At 46.2% G+C, this 22,108-nt stretch overlaps 1 protein-coding gene across 4 annotated transcripts; it reads right to left on the bottom strand.

Annotated features, from left to right (window-relative positions):
• Positions 1-4,802: 4,802 nt before the first annotated feature.
• On the bottom strand, positions 4,803-21,844 carry DUSP29 (dual specificity phosphatase 29). 4 transcript variants are annotated; one of them, XM_028729100.2, is made up of 5 exons: positions 21,604-21,844; positions 17,205-17,321; positions 11,692-11,900; positions 7,625-7,845; positions 4,803-5,291 (listed from the first exon to the last, which is right to left on the bottom strand). In XM_028729100.2, the coding sequence occupies exons 2-5, from the start codon at positions 17,238-17,240 to the stop codon at positions 5,041-5,043; spliced, it is 717 nt and encodes a 238-aa protein (XP_028584933.2). In that variant the 5' UTR covers positions 17,241-17,321; positions 21,604-21,844; the 3' UTR covers positions 4,803-5,040. The 4 variants fall into 4 exon arrangements, with proteins under 4 accessions (XP_028584933.2, XP_028584935.1, XP_028584934.1 ...); XM_028729102.2 differs by lacking the exon at positions 17,205-17,321 and having other exon boundaries at positions 21,604-21,841; XM_028729101.2 differs by lacking the exons at positions 17,205-17,321; positions 21,604-21,844 and adding an exon at positions 13,262-13,581.
• Positions 21,845-22,108: the final 264 nt, after the last annotated feature.

The raw sequence follows: 22,108 nt of genomic DNA, 5'->3' as shown, positions 1-22,108 counted from the left end.
GGGACTCCTGTGCAGGCTGGGATTCCTCAGGTTCAGCCTCTGAATCCAATTCCCAGGCCATCATACTAGCCTTGAGCGGTGTTGTGTCTCCTGATTGTTAAAAATGGAATCGATGCTTACAAAGATTTTAAACATGACTCGAAAAGCCCAGCAGAACTGGCAGCCATGTCAAGTAAGTGAAATGGTTTTGTGTTCCTTTCCTCTGTGGCTCAGCAGTTTCGTGGGACCTCTGCCTAGTTGTGGTAACTGCAGGATACACAAAGCAAGTAGGCCACAGCTGGTTTATGCAGCTTCCAGAGAATTGTCTCAAGATAGCAGCGCCTAGGAATTGAGAATTAGGTGCAGCCAGAAGACTAATTAGGAATTTGAGAATAAAAGAATGGGAAAATCAATGGGAGTGTACAAATAAAAATCACCAGAGAAGGAAGTTCTGGGTTAGACTGATGGTGGCAACAGGAAGAAGTTGTAGGTCCATAGCTCACAGCAATACACATTTTGATAGGCAGCTCTTAAGTTAGGGAACTTTAACCACTGTTGATTTTTTTCAAATTCCAAATGAGTGCTGTGGCTGGGGGAAGGGGAGTAGTTAGGTTGGCACTCATGTTGGGTTTAACATTTTTGCTGTTGGGGAAATGTAATTATTTGGAAATGCTACTTCAAATTCTTGCAGAGATGTATTTGTAATAAAATATCAGACAGATTTCTTTTTTATAGCACTTGCTCTGACACTTTGCAACTTTGTTTTGACTTTAAAAAGAAGAGAAAATCCTACAGGCAATGGGGTGGATTGCTGGTATGTTTAAATGCTTATTGCAAAATGTAATAAAGCTGATTTTGGTGGGTGTTGCTTGTTGTAAAGTTAGGGATTCCCCCTTTTCCCCCTCTTGTGTTGAAGCCGTACACAAACACTCTTTGCTTTCAGAATGGCCCTACATAGAGTGTGTTTTTGCATGCCTGCAGTCTCCGAATGCAAATATAAAATGGAGTATTTTCCTTTTGAAGCAGCTGTGACTGATGGGACTGCTAGATGTGGGGGAAATATATACTATTGCTCAGCAGTACACATCAAGCAAATTTATGCAGCAGCAGGAAAAAATGCATATCCATTTTGAGTGTTGGATCCTGATATTCTGTGTTGAAGTGCTACAAGTCCCAGACAAAGCGCCAATGTGGTCTGTCATTGTCTTGCACAGCAAGCAGAGCCCAAGAAATATATTCCTAATAAATCAAAATTAGGCTGGTGGTTTTTTTTAACAAACAAACACTGCAATTTTGGGTTCTCTTGTGCGTCTACAACAGATGTGTGTTATTTGAAGCTCTGGGTACACTTTGGTGGCAAACTCTTGCATGAGTTCTATAAATGAATGGGAGCTGAGCAGGAACATAGTTTACTGTGTTGAATAGAAATCATTTTTTGCAGCTGAAAGAAAAATGCCTTTTTCTCTTAAGGTGGGGGGACTTAAAGTACCAGATACTTTGTCTTGAGCCCTATTATGAATGGAAAATTCCTCTACCGTTTAGGAGACATTTTTCTAGCTGTCTGCTAAACTGTGGTCAGTATTTATTTGTTCAAAGGGTCTTAGCAATTAACACAGGAATCAAAGATCAGCTTGAGTGTTGCAGCCTGACTTTCCACTGCAGAACCCCCCCCCCCCCCCCGGCCATTTCACACTCTTGTGGCATCACATCATACAGAGGCAACCCAATGTTTAAGTCTACCTGCAACACGGCCAATCATAGCTCCTCTATCAGGGTACCTGTAAGATAATATTTCCAAGCGCATGCTTTTGATGCATTTACACTTCACAGCTTTAAAAATATACTTTAATGTATGAAAGGATCCTTTGGTTATCTCCTCATAGTTGATGAATGCCATGCAAGATTCTGCTGTATCATTACTTGAAGTCAGCCTCTTTTGCAAAGTTGCATCAGCCGTCAGAGGCAAAATGAGCAGGTGAAAGTTTTTGTTGCAGGAAAATTGCCAGCGAAAACCAAGGCGTAAAGTTCAAAGAGCTCTTGTTAATAGGGAAAATAGGTGGGGGAGAAATGTATGTGTAATTAATGTCGAAATGTAAAGATGTTGCCTGTATTAACAATGCTTGGCAAAAGTTTTAGATTCTCGTTTCATCATTCTTGGATCCTGGTCACTAAGAGAAGGTATTTCAATAAGGGGGATCTAGAAACTTGGATTATTATTATTATTCCATTTTATTGGCTCTACCCCATGACCTAGACGTGAGCTTCCCTAGTACCTTGTGTTGTTCACATTGCTAGAAGCATCAGACCGTTATATGGCACAGATTGGTCCTTAATCATTGGCTGGACTTGCTTAACTTACACCAAAGTGCAATTGTTGTTTCCCAGAATGAAAGGTCACTGGGAATCATGGAACATCATGGATGGAGGTGCTGGCTGTGTTCATCACAGCTTTTAGTATTTCAGCTCTCATGCTGATAAGAGTTATAGAGCTTTCCCTGCCAAGGTCCCTCATTTCCCTACCTTTGCTGGGGTGGGGAGACCCCCTTCACAGAGCACTTAGTACTATGAAGTGAAACAAATGGCCCTGCCTGCTAACAGGTGAATAACACTTTAGCACCGTTTAGTCCTTTTTTGATTAACTCTGATATATGAGAACCCAAAGACCTGTAAATGACATAAACAGCTGTTAAAGAGAGCCTTAATTGCTTGGGGTGCAGGGAGAGTTGTACACACATTGGAAGAACCAGACTAGGTTCACATATACCATACTTTTTGCCATGTAACTTGTTTTTTGTGTGTTGGTTTTTTTAAGTGTGGCTCCTAGAGGACCTCTCTGTGACCAGCTCGGCTGCCTTCCCCATCCTTCAGGATTATGAAATTCACTGTTATGACCTAACAATACTTCAAACTTCCGCAGCAATTACAGTGGTACCTCGGGTTACATACACTTCAGGTTACAGACTCCGCTAACCCAGAAATAGTACCTCGGGTTAAGAACTTTGCTTCAGGATGAGATCAGAAATCGTGCTCCAGCGGCGCAGCGGCAGCAGGAGGCCCCATTAGCTAAAGTGGTGCTTCAGGTTAAGAACAGTTTCAGGTTAAGTACGGACCTCCGGAACAAATTAAGTACTTAACCCGAGGTACCACTGTACTGATCTCTCTGTCTCTCTGATAGTACCAGTTGAAAGTGATGCATGGTATCAGTAGCCATGTTCCTACTCTTTCAGCATTGTCAGGCCAGAATACATGGTGCATTTAAATCATATTTTTAAGGAAGTTACACTAAATTAGAATGGTAGGAGGATCAATGACTAAGTGAAGGTCACAGTAGACGGAAGGCAATACCTTTTGTATGGAGAGAGGGCCTTGGTGTAACATGGGGAACTCTTCATGAAGATGTGGAATAAAAGTGAAGGAGACTTGAGTTTTACTGTAGCTCTTGCAAACCGTTCAGAGGATGTTAAGCTTGGTTTTATAAGAAGCTGTTTTCTGGGAGATGTTCTGGATTTAATTTGAAGCTACCAGCCTTGCAGATGCTGGACAGCTGGTTAGAGAAGACCTCTGGAGTAGTGGTTGCCCAGATGGCTTTGTTTAAATCTGAGGTGGTCAACATGGTATTCTCTGGATATTGTTTGACTACAACTCCCATCATCCCTGACCAGTGGTCATGTTGGCTGGGGCTGATTAACATCCACCATCATCTGGAGGACACTACATTGGTGCCCCAATCCAGATACGTCGTAGCTTCGTTGAAGGCTGAAGCCAAGAGAAGTGGTTGGAATTGTAAACTATGCTTGGGCATATATTGTGTTCCATTGTGGAATATGTGTTTCAGGACTGGAAGATAAAAGGTTTTGTTAGTGTTACCAACAGCCGCATGCAGGGTTGAAGTCACTCCAACAGTTGTGGATGTGAGTCCAACACACATATTTAGGCTGCCTTGGTTTCTACAACCATGCAGCTATCCAAACTGGTACTGGGAAGGAAACACAATGGATGTACAACTTTTGCAATGGGCTCTAAACTTGTCCTCCAAAGAGGGCATTGTGGAGACAACATTATTGTGCTCCTAGTACTTGAAATGAGAGTTTGCACCCTCCTGTATCCCTGTTGGGGTGGAGGACCAGTTAGGGTAAAGATGTGTGTGGACAGTTGCTCTCAAATTTGTGCTGGGCTTTATCCAGTGACTTCAGTCCCTCTGCTAATGACCTTATTGGCCCCTGCGACGTAGCTTTACCCTGACCAGGATAGGCATAGTCTCTGAACATTTCATTCCCATTGTCTTTCCATACAGATTATGGCAGGCAACACAGCCTATGTTCCTGGTTTGATGATAAGATGTATGCTACGCTGCTCATGATAATGCAGAGAGAAAGCGATTTGCCAATAGGCTTTTAAGAGTCGCTGCCTTTTCCCACAATGGAAAAGGTGGTCGCTGACCATTTGCACGTGTTCATTGGAGTCTATGCAAAAAAGAAAATAGACTCTTATACTGTTTTTGAGGGTGAGATTTGAAAGAAGTCCATCCAGGAGACAGATGACCTAGCAAGGTCCATCTACCAACCCTATCAATATTGTGTGTGTGTGTGTGTGTGTGTGTGTGTGTGTGTGTGTGTGTGTGTACTGAAATATGCCCTTTTTTGACTATACGCTAGAGCAATTGCAGGCCTCCTGACCCACAAAGTTATAACAAGGGACAAACAGTTTCCAGCAGTGACTCTTCGTAAATCCCGTTTGGTCCTTTCTTCTTATGCACTGTTGATTGACTCTTTGGGTGACTGGGTTATCCCCTCCTCTGTAAAAGAAAGCTCTGAAAAACAGCATGAAGGAAGCCTTCTCTGTGTATTTCAAGTTCCTATTCAAGTTTCTTTGAAGACCTCCTACCATGTTAGTGCATATTCAAGCTGAAAATACGCTTAAGGCATTTGAAGTGCTACTGACTCTCTTCCCCCGCCCCTACTCCCCCAGCTTTACTTGGTAACAAATGACTCCCTTTGCCTAATTGTTTTCAAGTTTCCCATTTCTTTTTAAAACCAATTCTTTTCTAGAAAATAGGGAATGTTAGATCTCCGTCTCTGTGCTGGTCTCTTGGTTACACTCCATCCCGTTTGTGGCTTTGCTCCTCTCCAGGGCGAGCTTTATGTCCAGTTCTCTGAGCTGTTTCAGGAAGCCGCGGTTTGGGAGAATGCACCGGTGCTTCAGCACTTGATCAATGGCATCAACCACAGTCATGTTCTTGTAAATCATCAGATATGCCAAGACCAAGGCAGCTGAGCGGCTCCGACCCATGGCACAGTGGACCAAAATCTTGCCTGTGGAAGTGAAGAAAAAGAAACCATTCAGATTCTTTGCCATTGGCACTTCTCCATTTGTCATTGGTGTTGGGCAAATCCAGGGGAGCGGGTGGCGCTGTGGTCTAAACCACTGAGCCTCATGGGCTTGCTGATCGGAAGGTTGGCGGTTCGAATCCGCGCAACAGAGTGAGCTCCACTTGCTCTGTCTAAGCTCCTGCCAACCTACAGTTTGAAAGCACACCAGTGCAAGTAGATAAATAGGTACTGCTGTGGCAGGAAGGTAAACGGCATTTCCGTGCGCTCTGGTGTTCTGTTGTGCCAGAAGCGGTTTAGTCATGCTGGCCACATGACCTGGAAAGCTGTCTTGTGGACAAACGCCGGCACCCTTGGCCTGAAAGCAAGATGAGCACTGCAACCCCATAGTCACCTTTGACTGGGCTTAACCGTCCAGGGGTCCTTTACCTTTACTTTTATACTTACACAGGGTCATATGTAAGTGGTGGGTGTGGATACCCCACAGTCTTGTGTGCAGGCACAACACACATGCACAAGGGCCCCCAGGTGATCCATGCAAATCGGCAGAGGATAAAGTTATCACCCCCTTCCCCACTTATCAAATGGTGACTGAGGAGGGCAGTTTGCGTCCTCATCAGGCATTTTGGGTCACCCAACTCAGCGACAGACCTAATTCCCCCACCCTTTTTTTTACTGCCACTTCCAAAAATTGGATTCTTGGAGGAGAGGGAGAGAAAAAAACCCAATCAGGCCTTTGCTTGGTCTGGGACATGGGGGTTAACAGTTCCTGGTTTAACAAGAAGAGGGGGTTTGGGAAATTGGAGGTGGGTGGAAGGGAAGAACGATTTGGATTGGGTCAGAAATAGAGTTATTTCTCGTATTTAGATTGGTTTATGATTTATGACATGAATTATTCTGGTATGGCACTGTTCTCCTTTTTTTTTTTGCAGTTTGACTAGAGAGGATCTGGTCTCCAGACCTCACCCCCAGTCTTAACCCTTTAAGCACTCTGCCAGGCTCATAAGCACTGCAACTAAAGGAGGATTCCCCCCCCCCCCCCAGATCGTGAATGTGTGGTAGGGATGATTGATTTTGAAAAGCCCATGCAGAGTCAAGGACTGTCCTAGATGAGCAGCTCAGGTACATGGATTTCAAAGTAAAGGAGTAAAGGTAAAGGGACCCCTGGTCATTAGGTCCAGTCGTGACTGACTCTGGGGTTGCGGCGCTCATCTCGCTTTACTGGCCGAGGGAACCAGCGTACAGCTTCTGGGTCTTGTGGCCAGCATGACTAAGCCACTTCTGGCGAACCAGAGCAGCGCACAGAAACGCCGTTTACCTTCCCACCGGAGCGGTACTTATTTATCTACTTGCACTTTGACCTGCTTTCGAACTGCTAGGTTGGCAGGAGCAGGGACCGAGCAACGGGAGCTCACACCATCGTGGGGATTTGAACCGCCGACTTTCTGATCGGCGAGTCCTAGGCTCTGTGGTTTAACCCACAGCACCGCCCACGTCCCAAGGATTTCAAAGTACTCTTGTCTTATTCTGGTCCTGTGGAGGAGCCCTCTGAGAAAGGCAGGTTGGCTGTTGCAGCACCACAGACAGCACCTAGTGAGCAACTGGCGCTTGCAAGGTTTCAAAGTGGATCTGGGCTTATGGAGACTCTATCCCAGACTCCATTCATTTTTGGGAGAACTAGAATCTCTTAACGGGGCACACTGTAACATGTGACAAATGTGTGTATCCAGTTTGCCATGTCTACATGTGGTGTGGAGCTCCAATAGGTGAAACAGTTCTGTCCCTTGACCACCGTCGCTTCCACCACTGCCCATGAAAGGGAATGGGCAAAACGTTCTGGCAGGTTTGGAGCGCTTTGCCATGAGCTTATGCTATTTTCAGGTCTTGCATTAAGGCAGCTGACTCAAATGGTTAGCTTTTAAAACAAGAGGTGCTCAAAGCGGGAGATTTGTTGCCTGCTTCAGAAGGAACTCTCAGTGTTGGGGAGCAGGCTGTTTATGTTCTGCCTTCTGCATATACTTGGAGGTTCTTTGATTGCTTGTTCTAGTTTATGTGTCCAGTTTTTTCTTTTTAAAAAAGCAGCATAGTCACACATGGGAAGGAGCGGTGCTGAATGGGTGTGATTTAAATGGGGGCAGATGGGGATGCAGCATCTGTAGCAGCTGCAAGAGATTACCTCCTCCCACCCATACGGACACAGGATCACAGGGTTAGAGAAAACACCCATGCCTGGTCATGGTCTTAGGTTCGGCAGGCTCACACACCATGCCAGTTAGGCCGTTACAGATAACGCCCGGACGGAAGCCCATTTTCCTTACTCGTTTCATTCCGGAGTGCTCTATCAATGAATTCAGCAGCAGAGTAAAAGAACTGGCTAAGATTGAAGGTGGGCAGATCATCTGCCTCCACCCCGTGGTACTCGATGTCCATGTCCCTGTAGTATTCTGGTCCCGTATCGACGTTCCACCGGCCATGGGCTGCGTTGAGGATGTGGGTGAAGCCGGCTTTCTCAAGGCTGTAGCGATCCAGGGCTGTTTTCCTGGGTCAAAGCAATCAGAGGCTGTTAGGCAAGGGCACTGCAGTTATGGCATAGTTCAGTTGGCATGGCATGAGAATCTCAAAGTATAATAATAATAATAATAATAATAACAATAATAATAGTAATATATTAATAATAATATAATTTATTTATACCATGTCCATCTGGCTGGGTTTCCCCAGCCACTCTGGGCAGCTCCCAACAGAATATTAAAAACTCAATAAAGCATCAAACATTAAAAACTTCTCTAAGCAGGGTTGCCTTCAGATGTTTACTAAAAGTCAGATAGTGAGTGGGTGCCACTACCGAGAAGGCCCTCTGCCTGGTTCCCTGTAACCTCACTTCTCGCAGTGAGGGAACCGCCAGAAGGCCCTCAGAGCTGGACCTCAGTGTCCGGGCTGAACGGTGGGGGTGGAGACGCTCCTTCATGGCTTTGAGACCGACGTTGGGCAAAAGATTCCAGCTTTGCAGGGAGTTGCACTAGATGACCCTTGTGGTGCCTTCCAACTCTTTTGTTATTGTTTAGTCGTGTCCAACTATTCGTGACCCCATGGACCAGAGAACGCCAGGCACTCCTGTCTTCCACTGCCTCCTGCAGTTTGGTCAAACTCATGCCGGTAGCTTTGTGAACTCTACAGCTCTTTGATTCTATGATTCTGTGCTGCTCCTTTCTAAGGCTGAGCCGAAGGGCGGCTGTTGCTGGAACAACACCAGAGCTCTCTTGATTCTATGATTCATCACTTTCGTCTCTTCCCCACTTCAATGGTACGCTGAACGCAAGCATGATCTATTTCTACAACTGTTTGTGTGAAAAGAGTGCCCACTCGATGCTTTTCACAGCTCAGCTATGGCGTAGGCAGGTACCCGGATGGCACACACATTGAATGTAACGTGTACATCCTTTTTGTATTGGATGGGATGGCTTACACTTTTCAGTACGCAAAGCAGTGGCGTAGCGTGGGGGGTGCAGGGGGGGCCGGGCGCAACATATGGGGGGGTGCGCTCGCACTCGCAGCTCTCTGCCCCTACCTGGCTCCACGGGTTAGGGGGCGCAAATTACTTGCCTTGCCCCGGGTGCTGACAACCCACGCTACGCCACTGACGCAAAGTGCCCCAGCCCCAGCTGACAAAGCATCACAGTGAGTTAGGCAGGTGGGCAAACATTTATTTAACTGGAACAGATTAATAAGGGCACAGGAACGTGATTGCCTGCTAGGACCCAGATCCTGCATGAACTTAAAATTAAGGAAAACTGGGACATTCTGCGATCAAATCCGAAACTGGGGTGGCTTCTGTAAATCCAGGACTGTCCCTGGAAAAGAGGGACTCTTGGAGGGTCTGCAATAGCAGACTTTCTTTTTGCACACTTGCTGTTTAAAGGCATCAAAGGCGGTCCCAGGGATATAAGTCCCTTTTGTATCAACTGTAGCTGCAAAAGTACTTTCCCATGAAAACAACTAGATTAGGTAACAGCCACAATAGCCTCCTGGTAATCCCATTTTTGGACTTCCTTGTTGTTAAAGGTAAAGGTAAAGGTACCCCTGCCCATACGGGCCAGTCTTGACAGACTCTAGGGTTGTGCGCCCATCTCACTTAAGAGGCCGGGGGCCAACGCTGTCCGCAGACACTTCCGGGTCACATGGCCAGCTTGACAAAGCTGCATCTGGCGAGCCAGCGCAGCACACGGAAACGCCGTTTACCTTTCCGCCAGTAAGCGGTCCCTATTTATCTACTTGCACCCGGGGGTGCTTTCGAACTGCTAGGTTGGCAGGCGCTGGGACCGAGCAGCAGGAGCGCACCCCGCCGCGGGGATTCGAACCGCCGACCTTTCGATCTGCAAGCCCTAGGCACTGAGGCTTTTACCTACAGCGCCACCCGTGTCCCTTCCTTGTTGTTAGGGGTTCCTACTAGAACTATCTCCACCCCCCACCCCCCAAAAAGAAGTTTGATACATATATTGTGTCTGAATTGATGCTTTCTGGCTCTGGCCTTTAATTAAGGTGCCACGTAGTGAAATCCATGTGTTCTTTTAAAAATACATTTTTTAAAAAAGTTTTGCATGATAGGACACCCACTTTTAAATGTAAAGCAGTTTTTAAACATTTCTGTACAAGTTCAATATGAGTATTGGTTCCGAAAAGAAGGAGCCTGCACCACCTATTTTTAAATATCTGCTTTTTCACAAAAGTGTCCAATTCCTGGCATTACATTCTTGCAACTCCCCAGTAAAAGACTTTGGGAAGGGTAGCATCCCATGAAACCCGAAGCTTTGTTTATTACATGTCTGAAAGCGCTTGTAAAAGTTTCATTCCTTCTGGGCAGTGTCTACAACAGCATTCTATTACAAAAGGAATGAAGGGCAAATTAGATGTTGCACCAAAATGCATGCAAGTTTTGGGTGGGTTTCTTCTTCTCTTTTTAATGTAAAGCAGCTTTGGGGAGGCTTTGGTTTGGAGCAGAGAGACAGCATTGCGGGTGTGGGGAGGGAAGACTCAGGGGTGTCTTTCCCACCGATGCGCTCTCATTCAAAATCATCTCTCACCCAAGCTGCTTTTTCTCCATACACAGCTCTTCAGGGGATCAGTATGTGTACAAATTTCAAGCAAATGCTGGCATAAAACAGGCAGGGAGTGGTTAGAATTGTGAAGAAGGGACAAATTAGGGCCCTCGTATTTACGGGACTGCCTCTCCTGGTCTACCCCGCAGAGGACCTTAAGGTCCATGAATAACCATAGTTTAGAGGTCCCAGGCCCTAAGGAAGTCGAGACTATCCTCCACCAGGGCCAGGGCCTTTTCAGTGATGGCTCTGACCTGGTGGAATGCTCTGTCCCATGAGACTAGGGCCCTTCAGGATTTAACCTCCTTCTGTCAGGCCTGTAAGACAGAGCTATTCCGCCTGGCTTTTAATTTGAATTCAGCCTGATCTTTTATTTCTCTTCTCTTCCCTCCCCCTCCCCTTTTATGAAGATCACTCGCTCTGAGACCCCACAGCTAATTCTCCCCTGGCCTCCTCACTGGCCCAAGTAGGACCAATTTCAGCCAGCTAGCCCTGGGGATTATCTAATTGATTTTTGAATTTTATTGTTAGTCATGTTTTTATACTGTGTTTTATGCTGCTTTTATAATTGTTTTAAAGTGTTTTAAATTTGTTATTAGCCACCCTGAGCCCGGCTTTTGAACCGGGAAGGGCAGGGTATAAATAAAATTATTATTATTATTATTATTATTATTATTATTATTATTATTATTATTATATTCTCTGATGGGTCATTTTAAGGCCACCTACCAAACCTCTAAACCCCTTTATTTACCTCCTGCCCCAGAAATACCTTTCAATTATGCTACAGAGAATCTACACCTGCATGTGCACAGCATAGCCCAGAGAGGATGATGTCAGAGCCACATTTCCACTGTGATCCAGTCATTACAGGCATAATGCTCTCCATGACTACTGGAGGCCATGTGTCTTGGCATAACTTAAAGTAAAGGTAAAGGTACCCCTGCCCGTACGGGCCAGTCTTGACAGACTCTAGGGTTGTGCGCCCATCTCACTCAAGAGGCCGGGGGCCAGCGCTGTCCGGAGAAACTTCCGGGTCACGTGGCCAGCGTGACATCGCTGCTCTGGCGAGCCAGAGCCGCACACGGAAACGCCGTTTACCTTCCCGCTAGTAAGTGGTCCCTATTTATCTACTTGCACCCGGGGGTGCTTTCGAACTGCTAGGTTGGCAGGTGCTGGGACCAAGCAACAGGAGCGCACCCCGCCGCAGGGATTCGAACCGCCGACCTTTCGATTGGCAAGTCCTAGGCGCTGAGGCTTTAACTCACAGCGCCACCCGTGTAACTTACTCATCTCCTATGTAGAGGTTGGGCCAGACTTCGTTGACGTGGGTGTACTTTGGGCTGCCTTTCCAGAAGAGCCTCTCCAGGTCAAACGCTCCAGGGGTGCAGTAGTCCCCATTGGGGTCTACTTTGACGGCTGCGTAAGCACTGATCTTCCCAGATTTCAGGGCCATTGAAGAGCTTGATGGATGACGGAGGAAACAAAATCCAAAAACCTGCAACACCAAGCAGAAGGTGAGGTTGCTGTCAAGAGACCCAAGTGAACACAGTTCTCCCAAGAGATTATATTGGCATTGTTGTACCTTAGGTAAAGGTAAAGGGACCCCTGACCATTAGGTCCAGTCGTGACCGAATCTGGGGTTGTGGCGTTCATCTCGCTTTATTGGCCGAGGGAGCCGGCGTACAGCCGGCCAGCATGACTAAGCCACTTCTGGCAAACCAGAGCAGCACACGGAAACGCTGGAGCGGTATCTATTTATCTACTTGCACTGGTGTGCTTTTGAACTGCTAGGTTGGCAGGAGCAGGGACCAAGCAACGGGAGCTCACCCCGCCGTGGGGATTCGAACCACCAACCTTCTGATCAGCAAGCCTTAGGCTCTGTGGTTTAACCCACAGCGCCACCCACGTCCCACCTGTTGTACCTTACAACAGGCCTATTAGGACTGCTTTTTTAAAAGGGGGGGGGGATAAGGCTATTTATATGACAATTTTTGACTGATGAAAAGCGCCTCTCTGGGTGGCGCTTCCCCCCCCTCTTTTTGCAGCACGGAGGGGGTAATTTAAACGAGATTATGGATGAGAGGCACCTCAGCTTCACTCTGCCCTCAGGCAGAACATATGTTTCTGCTTTGACTCTGGAGGAGCTTATAATGAAAAATTTAAAATATTGGCCAACTCAACCTCTCGTCTCTGGAATGAAAAAGCCGAAGCAGTGGTATTGCGAGAAAGGTTAGTCAAATATTGAGGACCTAACATCCAAATCCTTTTTGTGTTTTTGATGGTTTGAGGTACCAGGCTCTATTCGAAACCCTTTTTAAAAAAACAACAGCACCACACATACCGTGGAGTAATTGGGGGTTGTGTTTGCCAAACTTCACAAATAATAATAATAATAATAATAATAAATTTTATTTATATCCCGCCCTCCCCAGCCGAAGCCGGGCTCAGGGCGGCTAACAACAATCAAATAATCAAACAGTCAAATAATCACACATTCTAAAAATATTTCATTATAAAAATTAATTAAAATCAAAGTGCTTAAAAAGAAAGCTGGTCCCAGCCCCATTATTTGCACTCGCCCCTGTCTAGGGTGACATTTCAATTGGGGTGGGGGAGAGGAGAAAGTGCTGTCTAGGATTGTACCTGTTCCCCCTTTCTGAAGGTAACCTCCTGAGCCAGAAGTTAGTCAATCTCCATATGTAAAATTGGCTTCCTCCAAGAGAGTCAAACTGGTGGGTGTCTTATGGCTTAGAATGCTCATTGTGAGGCAGTTAAACTGGTCATTTCCATAGCAAACACAATAATGGTGACCTACAGCAAGGCTGCTGATGAGGTAAAGCTGAGACGCCCGCTTACCTTTCTTTATGGACCCAAACAATGTCAGACAAGCTCTCGGTGGCTGGACTTGTAGGGCGAAGCTTCTCCCCTCACAATAATGCGCATCTACAAACATGGAATTTTGGCTGTGTCTGCCAATAGGTAGGACAGAACAAATAGGGTTTCCCTTCAGGCAGGCAGGGGCTGTGAGTGTTGTGTTGAGGTTTCAAAACTCCAATTTAGAAGCAATGGCTGGATTTCAAGGGCTTTGTCAGAACTGATGCTTTTGAATTATGGTGCTGGAGGAGACTCTTGAGAGTCCCATGGACTGCAAGAAGATCAAACCTATCCATTCTGAATGAAATCAGCCCTGAGTGCTCACTGGAAGGACAGATCGTGAAGCTGAGGCTCCAATACTTCGGCCACCTCATGAGAAGAGAAGACTCCCTGGAAAAGACACTGATGCTGGGAAAGATGGAGGGCACAAGGAGAAGGGGACGACAGAGGACGAGATTGACCAAACTGCGGGAGGCAGTGGAAGACAGGAGTGCCTGGCGTGCTCTGGTCCATGGGGTCACGAAGAGTCGGACACGATTGAACGACTAAACAACAACAAGTAAGAAAGCCTGTTGGCTGGTGAAAGCCAGGCTTGTCCATCGCCTCTCCCCTCGCTGTCTTATTGAGCTTCCATTGATTTCGGCGGGGATGGAATAGGGCAACTTCCTGGTAATGTTGTGCCCTTGACTCCTGTAATGGAACCAGGTTTCTGGTGTGATGATAATATGATAATTATAATCGTATTACAATTATGGAGCAGCTTTTCAGCTGACTTCCAGAGAAAAGCCGAATGGCATCCCGTTCAAGATGACTCATCCGCTGGGGGAAGATGATCTAAAACATTCTGAGCTGCCATTAGGGCCCTAATTGCTTTGAGTGCCTTGGCAGGAAAGTGGTATATTTACAGACAGGCAATAAATCAATGAAGAGAGGATAGAAGTAGACAGTGAGCACATGGAAACTAATGGAAGACAATAAAATAGGCTGCAGTGTCACTGGGAAAATGACGCACAATGAAAACATTTCAAGAAGGATCACGCGATGTATGTGTTTCTATGCTAATGCTAGAAGACTGAGCCAAGTTGGGGGAAGCAGAGTGTTTGACATTTGCTTACAGGAAAAAATAAGGCTTCTCTGGGCTTATCAGAGAACACCAGCAGAACAAAAAGATGCTTATCTCTCGATTTAAAATCTATGAAAAGGGCAGAGTAAAGTTGTATTGGGTTGGGAGTTGCATTGATATATATGTCAAAGAAGGCACAGAGGGCCATAAATCAGAACTTGTACAAGAAACAGATTTAGCTGTAGAATCATTATGTGTAGAAGAATCAGGCCGAAACAGGAAAATAGTAATACTCCCCTAAACCAAGTTCTGATGGTGATTTACAGACGTTTAAAAAAATCGGAGAAGCAGCTAAAGGAGATCTTACGAGAATGACTTCCACACTCATCAAATAAATGCAAATTTAGTTCCTGGTCAAGAGACACATTTGTGAGCAATACCCAGGATCTCATGAAAGACCTCAAATCACTTGGGAAGAATGACTTGAATGCTCCCAGATTTAAAAGGTATGTGGATGGGAAATTGTTCAGAAAATTTCATACACTCAGTTAATTTCAAAAGAGGAAATTTTTCAGATCTGGAATCAAATCTGGATCTAGTCAAAAGAGAGCTAAGTCACAGATGCTATATTTAGCATAGTGTTCAAGGCGACTCTGGCAAAGCATATATTTAAATACAGTGGTACCTCGGGTTACATACACTTCAGGTTACATACGCTTCAGGTTACAGACTCCACTAACCCAGAAATAGTACCTCAGGTTAAGAACTTTACTTCAGGATGAGAACAGAAATTGCATGGCGGCAGCAGGAGGCCTCATTAGCTAAAGTACTGCTTCAGGTTAAGAACAGTTTCAGGTTAAGAACGGACCTCCGGAACGAATTAAGTATGTAACCAGAGGTACCACTGTACATTAAAAAGACAGGAAACCAGCTGTGGCGTTTGCCCATTCATTTGAAAATGTCTGTACAGGGGAGAGAGAAAGGGTTAAAATTTAGACCAATAGGAAAGCCGGAGGCGGAGCCTACCTGTTTATAAAAGGGCGTAGCCCGAGGTTTGGGGGTGGTTAGTTGTTTGGTTTTAGTGGGTTGGTTGGTTGGGAAGGGCAGTTGGAAAAGCAGTTGGCAGGCAGTTGGAATTAGAGAGACAGTTAGTGCAGTTGGTTCTTGTGTGAGGGGAGGTAGAAGAGACAGAGACAGGATAAAATAAGACTAAGAAGGTAAAGAATAACGTCTGGAATGTGGTTAAAGTTTGTGTCTGTAGTAAACTACACTGTTCTTTGTTAACGTGAGAACCTGACTGAGACTAAGTGATTTACTGGGGAAGACTTGGTTGGTGGCAGCGGATTAGTGGTGTACGACCGGGGGCTCCGTACGAACGCCACACCAGCAAATAAGAGAGTGGGACTTTTTGAAGAATAAGGTATGAAAGAAATACTAAAGGCAGATGCGGAAACTGAATACATGCAAAAAAAAATCTGTCTCAGTCTTCACTGATATTTGGGAGAGGCCAGCACCTAAGCCTTTGCTTTTGAGGAGTTCACAAAAATAACTGTCAAACTGAGGTGTGATAAAGGATGACGTTTTAAACAAATTTAATGGACAGATTAACGTTAAATAAATTCATGTTTGGCTGGTGGTCTCCTGGGGTAGGTTTTTCATACCTTGGAAACCAAATTCCATGATACTTGGTTATCCACTGGCTGGCTGGCTGGCTGGCTTGCAGAAATTGTGTGGGAATATTGAATGCCTTTGCAAGGTAACTATTAGAACAGATTTCATTTCCATGTAACTTTGACTATCTGGAACAGGGATGGGGAACGAGCATCTCTCTAGCTGTTGTAGGACTACAGCTTCCATCTCGGATTTTAACTATGCTGGCTTGGACTGATGGGAGTTGAAGTCAAACAACAACTGGAGGGCCATGATCTAAGGTTAGCTGTTCACCAGGTGCACAGTTATGGTACTCCTTGTTCCCTGTTGCTGTCTGCTTTCAGTGCTTGGTGGTCTTGAGTCAATTCAGAGGGCATGGGAAGATGATCTGTTTCCTTCTCTGGCTCAAGGCAAAAGAAGCCTGACCACTTTCCACCATCATAATCCAAATGGACAAAGCCCAGATCACTCACCAGCCAATTTGCATTAAATGTGGAGTGCATTGGTGTAGGTGCTGTCTGATCATTTGTGGATTGATAGTTTTGTTTTCCAGGATGGTGGTTGATGCTTCATCAAGGACTCGTCCACAATTTGCTTGTCCCGTGCCTAGAAAGCATGGGTCTGAGCAGTTTTCCACTTTTCCTGTGCTTTCGAGGCATTTTCTAGCATTTCCCCTGCCGCTTTCCCTCGGAAAAGCTGCTCTTTACTGCTTAATCATAGCAAGCATCAATCTGCAGAAAACCCTGCTGATGTTTGCTCTGATTCAGCAGTAAAGAGCGGGTTTGTCCGGGGAAGAGCAATGGTACAAGCAGAAGTGTGGATGAGCCCCAATACAAGCTAATGACCAGTGATGGCCTCCTGATGGCCCAGAATTTCTCAAGATATTAGAGAGAGACCCATCAGGAGACAAAACCCAGCAGTTTTAGAGAGAGTAAGAGCCGAGGGTTTATTTCTAGAGTTGAAACGGGGGGGTATTCTGTTGGGGAGGGTGCTATTTTCTGGGGATTTGCTGCCTGTTTTTAGAAGTCATCATGCTTCCTATAAACTTATTTACAAATGCATTGCTTCCAGGCAGCCTGTTAATTGGGCATTCATCCTGATCTGTTTGCTAGGAAGTTGCTGTTGTATGAATTACCCGCCCTTCACCCTAAGATACCAGGGTGGGTTAGAACAATCAAAACACAGTATGAAAAACAGTTCAAAACAACTTACAATCACAGAAATAAGGTGGGTCCTAAAAATGCCCATCTCAAGGGTCAAGGGCCTGGGAAAAGAGGTGTGTCTTCAACATTCCCCGAAAGCTGTCTAATGAAGATGTCAGGTGCACCCCTGTGGGGACGGAGAGCCACAACTTAGGGGATGCCACAGAAAATGCCCTCTCCCAGGCCACCACCCCACAATCTTCTGAGCGTAGTGGAATAAACAAGAAGGCCCGCTCTGCTGATTTCAGCACCTGAGAGGGTCTGTAGGGATGAAGGTGGTCTTTCAGGATTCAGCTTACTGGCCCATGCCCAGCCCATCACCTCCAAGCAATGGTCTAACACCTCTACGGCCTCAGTCCAGTATATCTGAAGGAGCGTCTCCACCCCCATCATTCTACCCGGACGCTGAGGGCCTTCTGGCAGTTCCCTCACTGCGAGAAGCCAAGTTACAGGGAACCAGGCAGAGGGCCTTCTCAGTAGTGGCGCCCACCCTGTGGAACACCCTCCCACCAGATGTCAAAGAGAACAACTATCAGACTTTTAGAAGACATCTGAAGGCAGCCCTGTTTAGGGAAGCTTTTAATGTTTGATGCATTTCTGTATTTTAATATTTTATTGGAAGCCACCCAGAGTGCCTGGGGAAACCCAGCCAGATGGGTGGGGTATAAATAATAAATTGTTCTTGTTCTTCTTGTTGTTGTTATCAACTGCCTCGCCTGATTCAGCTGAAGATTAAGAGATAGAACTAGGTGTCATCTGCAACTTGATGGCACTTCCAAATCTCCTGATAACAATGCCCAGAGGCTTCATTTAGATGTTAAATAGCACAGGGGACAAGATGGAACTCTGTGGGGCATCACAGGGCAACTCCCATGGCACTGGACAGCAGGCTGACCACATTCTGGAAACATCCCAGGAGGTAAGAACAGAACCACTGAATCAAAGTAAAAGGTAAAGGACCCCTGGACGGTTAAGTCCAGTCAAAGGCAACCATGGGGTTGCGGCGCTCATCTCACTTTCAGGCCAAGGGAGCTGACATTTGTCCACAGGCAGCTTTCTGGGTTATGTGGCCAGAATGACTAAACCACTTCTGGTGGAATGGAACACTGTGATGGAAACCAGAGCACACGGAAACACCATTTACCTTCCCACCGCAGCGGTTTATCTACTTGCACTGCCGTGCTTTTGAACTGCTAGGTTGGCAGGAGCTGGGACAGAGCAACGGGAGCTCACCCCGCCGTGGGGATTCAAACCGCCGACCTTCCAATTGGCAAGCCCAAGAGGCTCAGAGGTCTAGACCACAGCGCCACCCACATCCACCACTGAAGCACAGTGCTCCCAACCACCACCTCCCTGGGCCGCTCTAGAAGGATATTGTAGTTAGCAATATCGAAAGCAGCTGAAAGAGGGAGGAGAACAAACTGTGCCATGCTGTCCATCTCTCTCCTGGTCAAAGCAATCAACCAAGGTGACGGGTGCATTTTCAGTGTCATGACCAGGCGTGAAGCCAGACTGGAATGGATCCAAGTCACCAGCTTCTTCCAAGCATGCCTGAAGTTGAACCACCTCCACTTGGCCCCCCAAAGGGGATATTTGACTCTTGGTAGTTGTTCAACCACCTCCATCAAGGCAGATTGTATCTCCCCCTTCTCCAACAAAGCCTTCATCACTTCCTGGACCCGCCCAGTCAGCCCCCTATGGCTAGCTCTAAGAAGCCAAAAATGGACAAGGGTCAAGGAGCCGGGTGGCCAGCTATACTGCAAGCAGCTTGCCCTCCGCACCCCCAGGTTGCAATAATCTAAATTGATCCAGTATAGATTGAACAAACCATGCTCTAAACACCACCACTGGACTTGCTCTAGCTGTGGCATCGAGCGATTTTGTCCCTAAAGCGCCTTGCAGAGTTGTCACAGCATGCTTCTGAGGGTGCCAGAGCGATGCCACAATGGCCACCTTTAGTCGGGTTCAGACTGAATCTTATGCCACCTGCTCTCTGATGCCAAACCTCCTGTTTCATCGCACCCTTGACTTTCCAGGCGGAAAGATGGCTCTTGTTACAAAATGCATTGGCAGGATAGATTTTGTAAAAGCAACCTTCTCCAGCCTGGAGTTCCAGGAGTTGTTAGGTTTCCGGCTACCACCAGTCTCCAGCTAGCATGGTCCATGGTTGGGAAGAAGGTGGGGTCTAGTCCAACAACAACTTGAAGTCACCAAGCTTGGGGAGGCTGGTGTAAAGCACCAGGAGGGATGGTTTACTCTGAACTTGCTCCCCAAGATAATCAGCTTGGATAGCTCTGTTGGTTAGAGTGTGATGATGCCAAAGTTGCAGGTTCAATCCCTGTATGGGACAGCTGCATTTTTCTGCATCGTAGGGGGTTGGACTTGGGGTCCTTTCCAACTCTATACAAGTCTTTGATTCCCCTAAGTACCTGTAAAGCTAACTTCACACCTCTTTTTCTTCAGCAGCATTGACTCATCAAAGTCTAGCTCTTTGCACTAGTCCTACACTACTAGCGCAAGGTAGATGGCTGGAGCCAACACAGGGTTCTGTTGTGTCTGCTTCTGTGCCCCAAGTACAGATCAGAATGCACGTTAGCTGCTGACCCTTCTGTTGAGGCAGGACTGAGCACTGCCATAGGATCTGTCTGTGCCAAAAGAATTCTGTGGATCAGGCTGCCCATGCGTAGCACAGCAGATCAGATATCAGTAGGCTATGGAGAGAGACTGTGTGTTTGAATGTATACCCTGCAACCTCTTGGGTCCCCAAACCGGGATGTGCGTCTGTGATCTGTGCGAGATGATGGAGTCAAAAAGACATGCTTTTTTGGGGGGGGGTGCTTGCGCATTTTGGAGCAATGCACAGGCTTGCGTAATTGCATCTCCCCCCAAAAAGCGCATTTTGGGGGGTGAGATTTTGTTGCGAAATCACATGAGTTCACAGTACCCCCAATGGCCACCGTGCTCTTGCATGAGAAAACTGGATGTCCTGTCCTGTTTTCTCTGGGACACTTGCAAGGCATGATGAATGGGGTGGGGTGGGAGAGCAAGATTCTCAGCTAAGGTCCAAGGGTCATCTTTTGGATATGGATCTTTTAAACGGATAATGCTGAAGCAATGCATTTTTTGAGTATTTATTTACTTTTTGTTTCTAGCTCATAATCACTATAGCAACATTTTGCCAACCCAGACCAGTTACCCAATTTCTGTATTAAAGCGGAACCATAGGCATGGCAGGAGAAATAGGAGCAGGTGCGACAACCCCACTGCCCTCTCAAAATGGCACTCCTGCTGTGGAGACCTTAAAGTGCTACTCTGGTTACATGATATTTTGCAAATCCTAGCAACCACCCGAAGGAGCCTCGTGGCTCACTATGTACCTGTCACTTATTAGGAGAGAGAAGGCAGGCCCTGGATTTCAATATGCTTATCTGATCAAAGATGCAATATTTGCAAACAATGTCGTTTTCATGGCGCAGGGATGACTTTGCTTCAGATCTCCCACTAAAACAACAACAGCAACTAAAAATGAATGGAAGATCGATGTCTGAAAATATGCTGCTAAGAATCCTGCCGAATTGATTTTGAGTTGATTTAATGGCAATAGGTTCTTTGAAAAGAATCCCCTCTAACTTTCTTAAAACAAAACAAAAGTTAAGTTCATCCTTATCATTGGAATTTATCAGATATTGTTTTGGTGGGTGTTTCTTTAGGGGAAGGGGAAATTGTGAAGAGGTTTTTCTGTGTGTGTCTCGTGCAGTTGTAGTTTAAAACGAGTTTGAGTATAATCTCTTTTATGCCACTATTCCTTTACCCTCTGTCTGCATCTCTTCTCTACTCGCTCGTATATTCTCCAGGCCAGCAATTTTTAAAAAATCGTTTTCGCACTTGGTCTTCACTGCCAGCGCATGTGGTTAACATGAAGCCAGTTCAGCTGGGTTGGCTGACATAAGGCATTAAAATTTCCTGAATGACAGACACAAGCCATCTATAGTAGAAGCAGGGCAACAGAATTCAATGGAAGGGAAGGGGAATTGAAAGAAAATAAAGAGCCGAGGAGGAGAGGAGAAGGGAGGGGGAGCATCTAAAAGATCCCCAGAGTAGATTTTAAAAATCTCCCAAAACAGATCTCAGTTTAGCATAAACAATAAAAAGGTTCGTCCAATAGGAAAGAAGGAAATGCAGCTCATTGTATAATATTTTGGAATGCTGAATGACCTCACTGTATCCCCAAATGAATGAATCTCTAATGTTACTCATGCCTCTGCCCTGAAATGGTTTTAAGAAGCCAGCAGCTCCTTTGAAAGGACAGCCTGAACACTCAGTTTCCCCCCTTGCCTGGTTGTCCTCTCCCAGAATTTTTGAAGGGAAAGGGCGAAAAGGGAGTCTAGCATTCTCTCATCTTGCCTTACCTGTGACTTTATCCAGGAGCTGTAGGTAGCGTGGATCTTCGGAGTGTGACAGGGACGGCAAAGGAAATCTTTGCCAACTTTGAAACTGGCATCTATTTTTAGAGCAGGATTTGCTGACTGACCTTGTGTGATACCCACTCAAAGGGGAGAATCTTTACATCTGCTACTAAAATGACTCCCTAATGTGACCTGAAACCGGTGGCCTCGGCCGTTCAGCAACTCCAGGCTGCTGGAGCAGATCAGGGTTCAAGTCAGAGAGCCTCGTGTGCGTGTCGTGCAGGCTCCAGTCGTGTGCAAAAAGGCATATTTGGACCTATGCTAGCCTCGGGTCAGAGGCCATACCAGCTATCCCTTTCACAGTACCAATGGTATGTAACTCGCCGGAGCTGCCAAGGTTGCTCTGTGCCTCCTAACACTATAAGTCTTTATTATTTATCTGTCATAAGAGTCTTTATAGGGACGCGGGTGACTCTGTGGTCTAAACCACAGAGCCTAGGGCTTGCCG

The sequence above is a fragment of the Podarcis muralis genome, chromosome 6 (assembly GCF_964188315.1).
Source record: "Podarcis muralis chromosome 6, rPodMur119.hap1.1, whole genome shotgun sequence".
NCBI classification, from domain to species: Eukaryota; Metazoa; Chordata; class Lepidosauria; order Squamata; family Lacertidae; genus Podarcis; species Podarcis muralis.
The sequence above is the reverse complement of the archived record's forward strand: the minus strand, read 5'-3'. Positions and strand labels throughout refer to the sequence as shown.

Excerpts from the sequence above, each read along its gene's own strand:
- DUSP29 (XM_028729100.2), bottom strand. The coding sequence starts at position 17,240 with ATGGGCATTTTTAGGACCCACCTTATTTCTGTGATT. Across the intron at positions 11,901-17,204 it reads CCCACCTTATTTCTGTGATT|GTTTTTGGATTTTGTTTCCT; the intron begins GTAAGTTGTTTT and ends TTGGTGTTGCAG. Across the intron at positions 7,846-11,691 it reads AACCTCTACATAGGAGATGA|GAAAACAGCCCTGGATCGCT; the intron begins GTAAGTTACACG and ends GCTTTGACCCAG.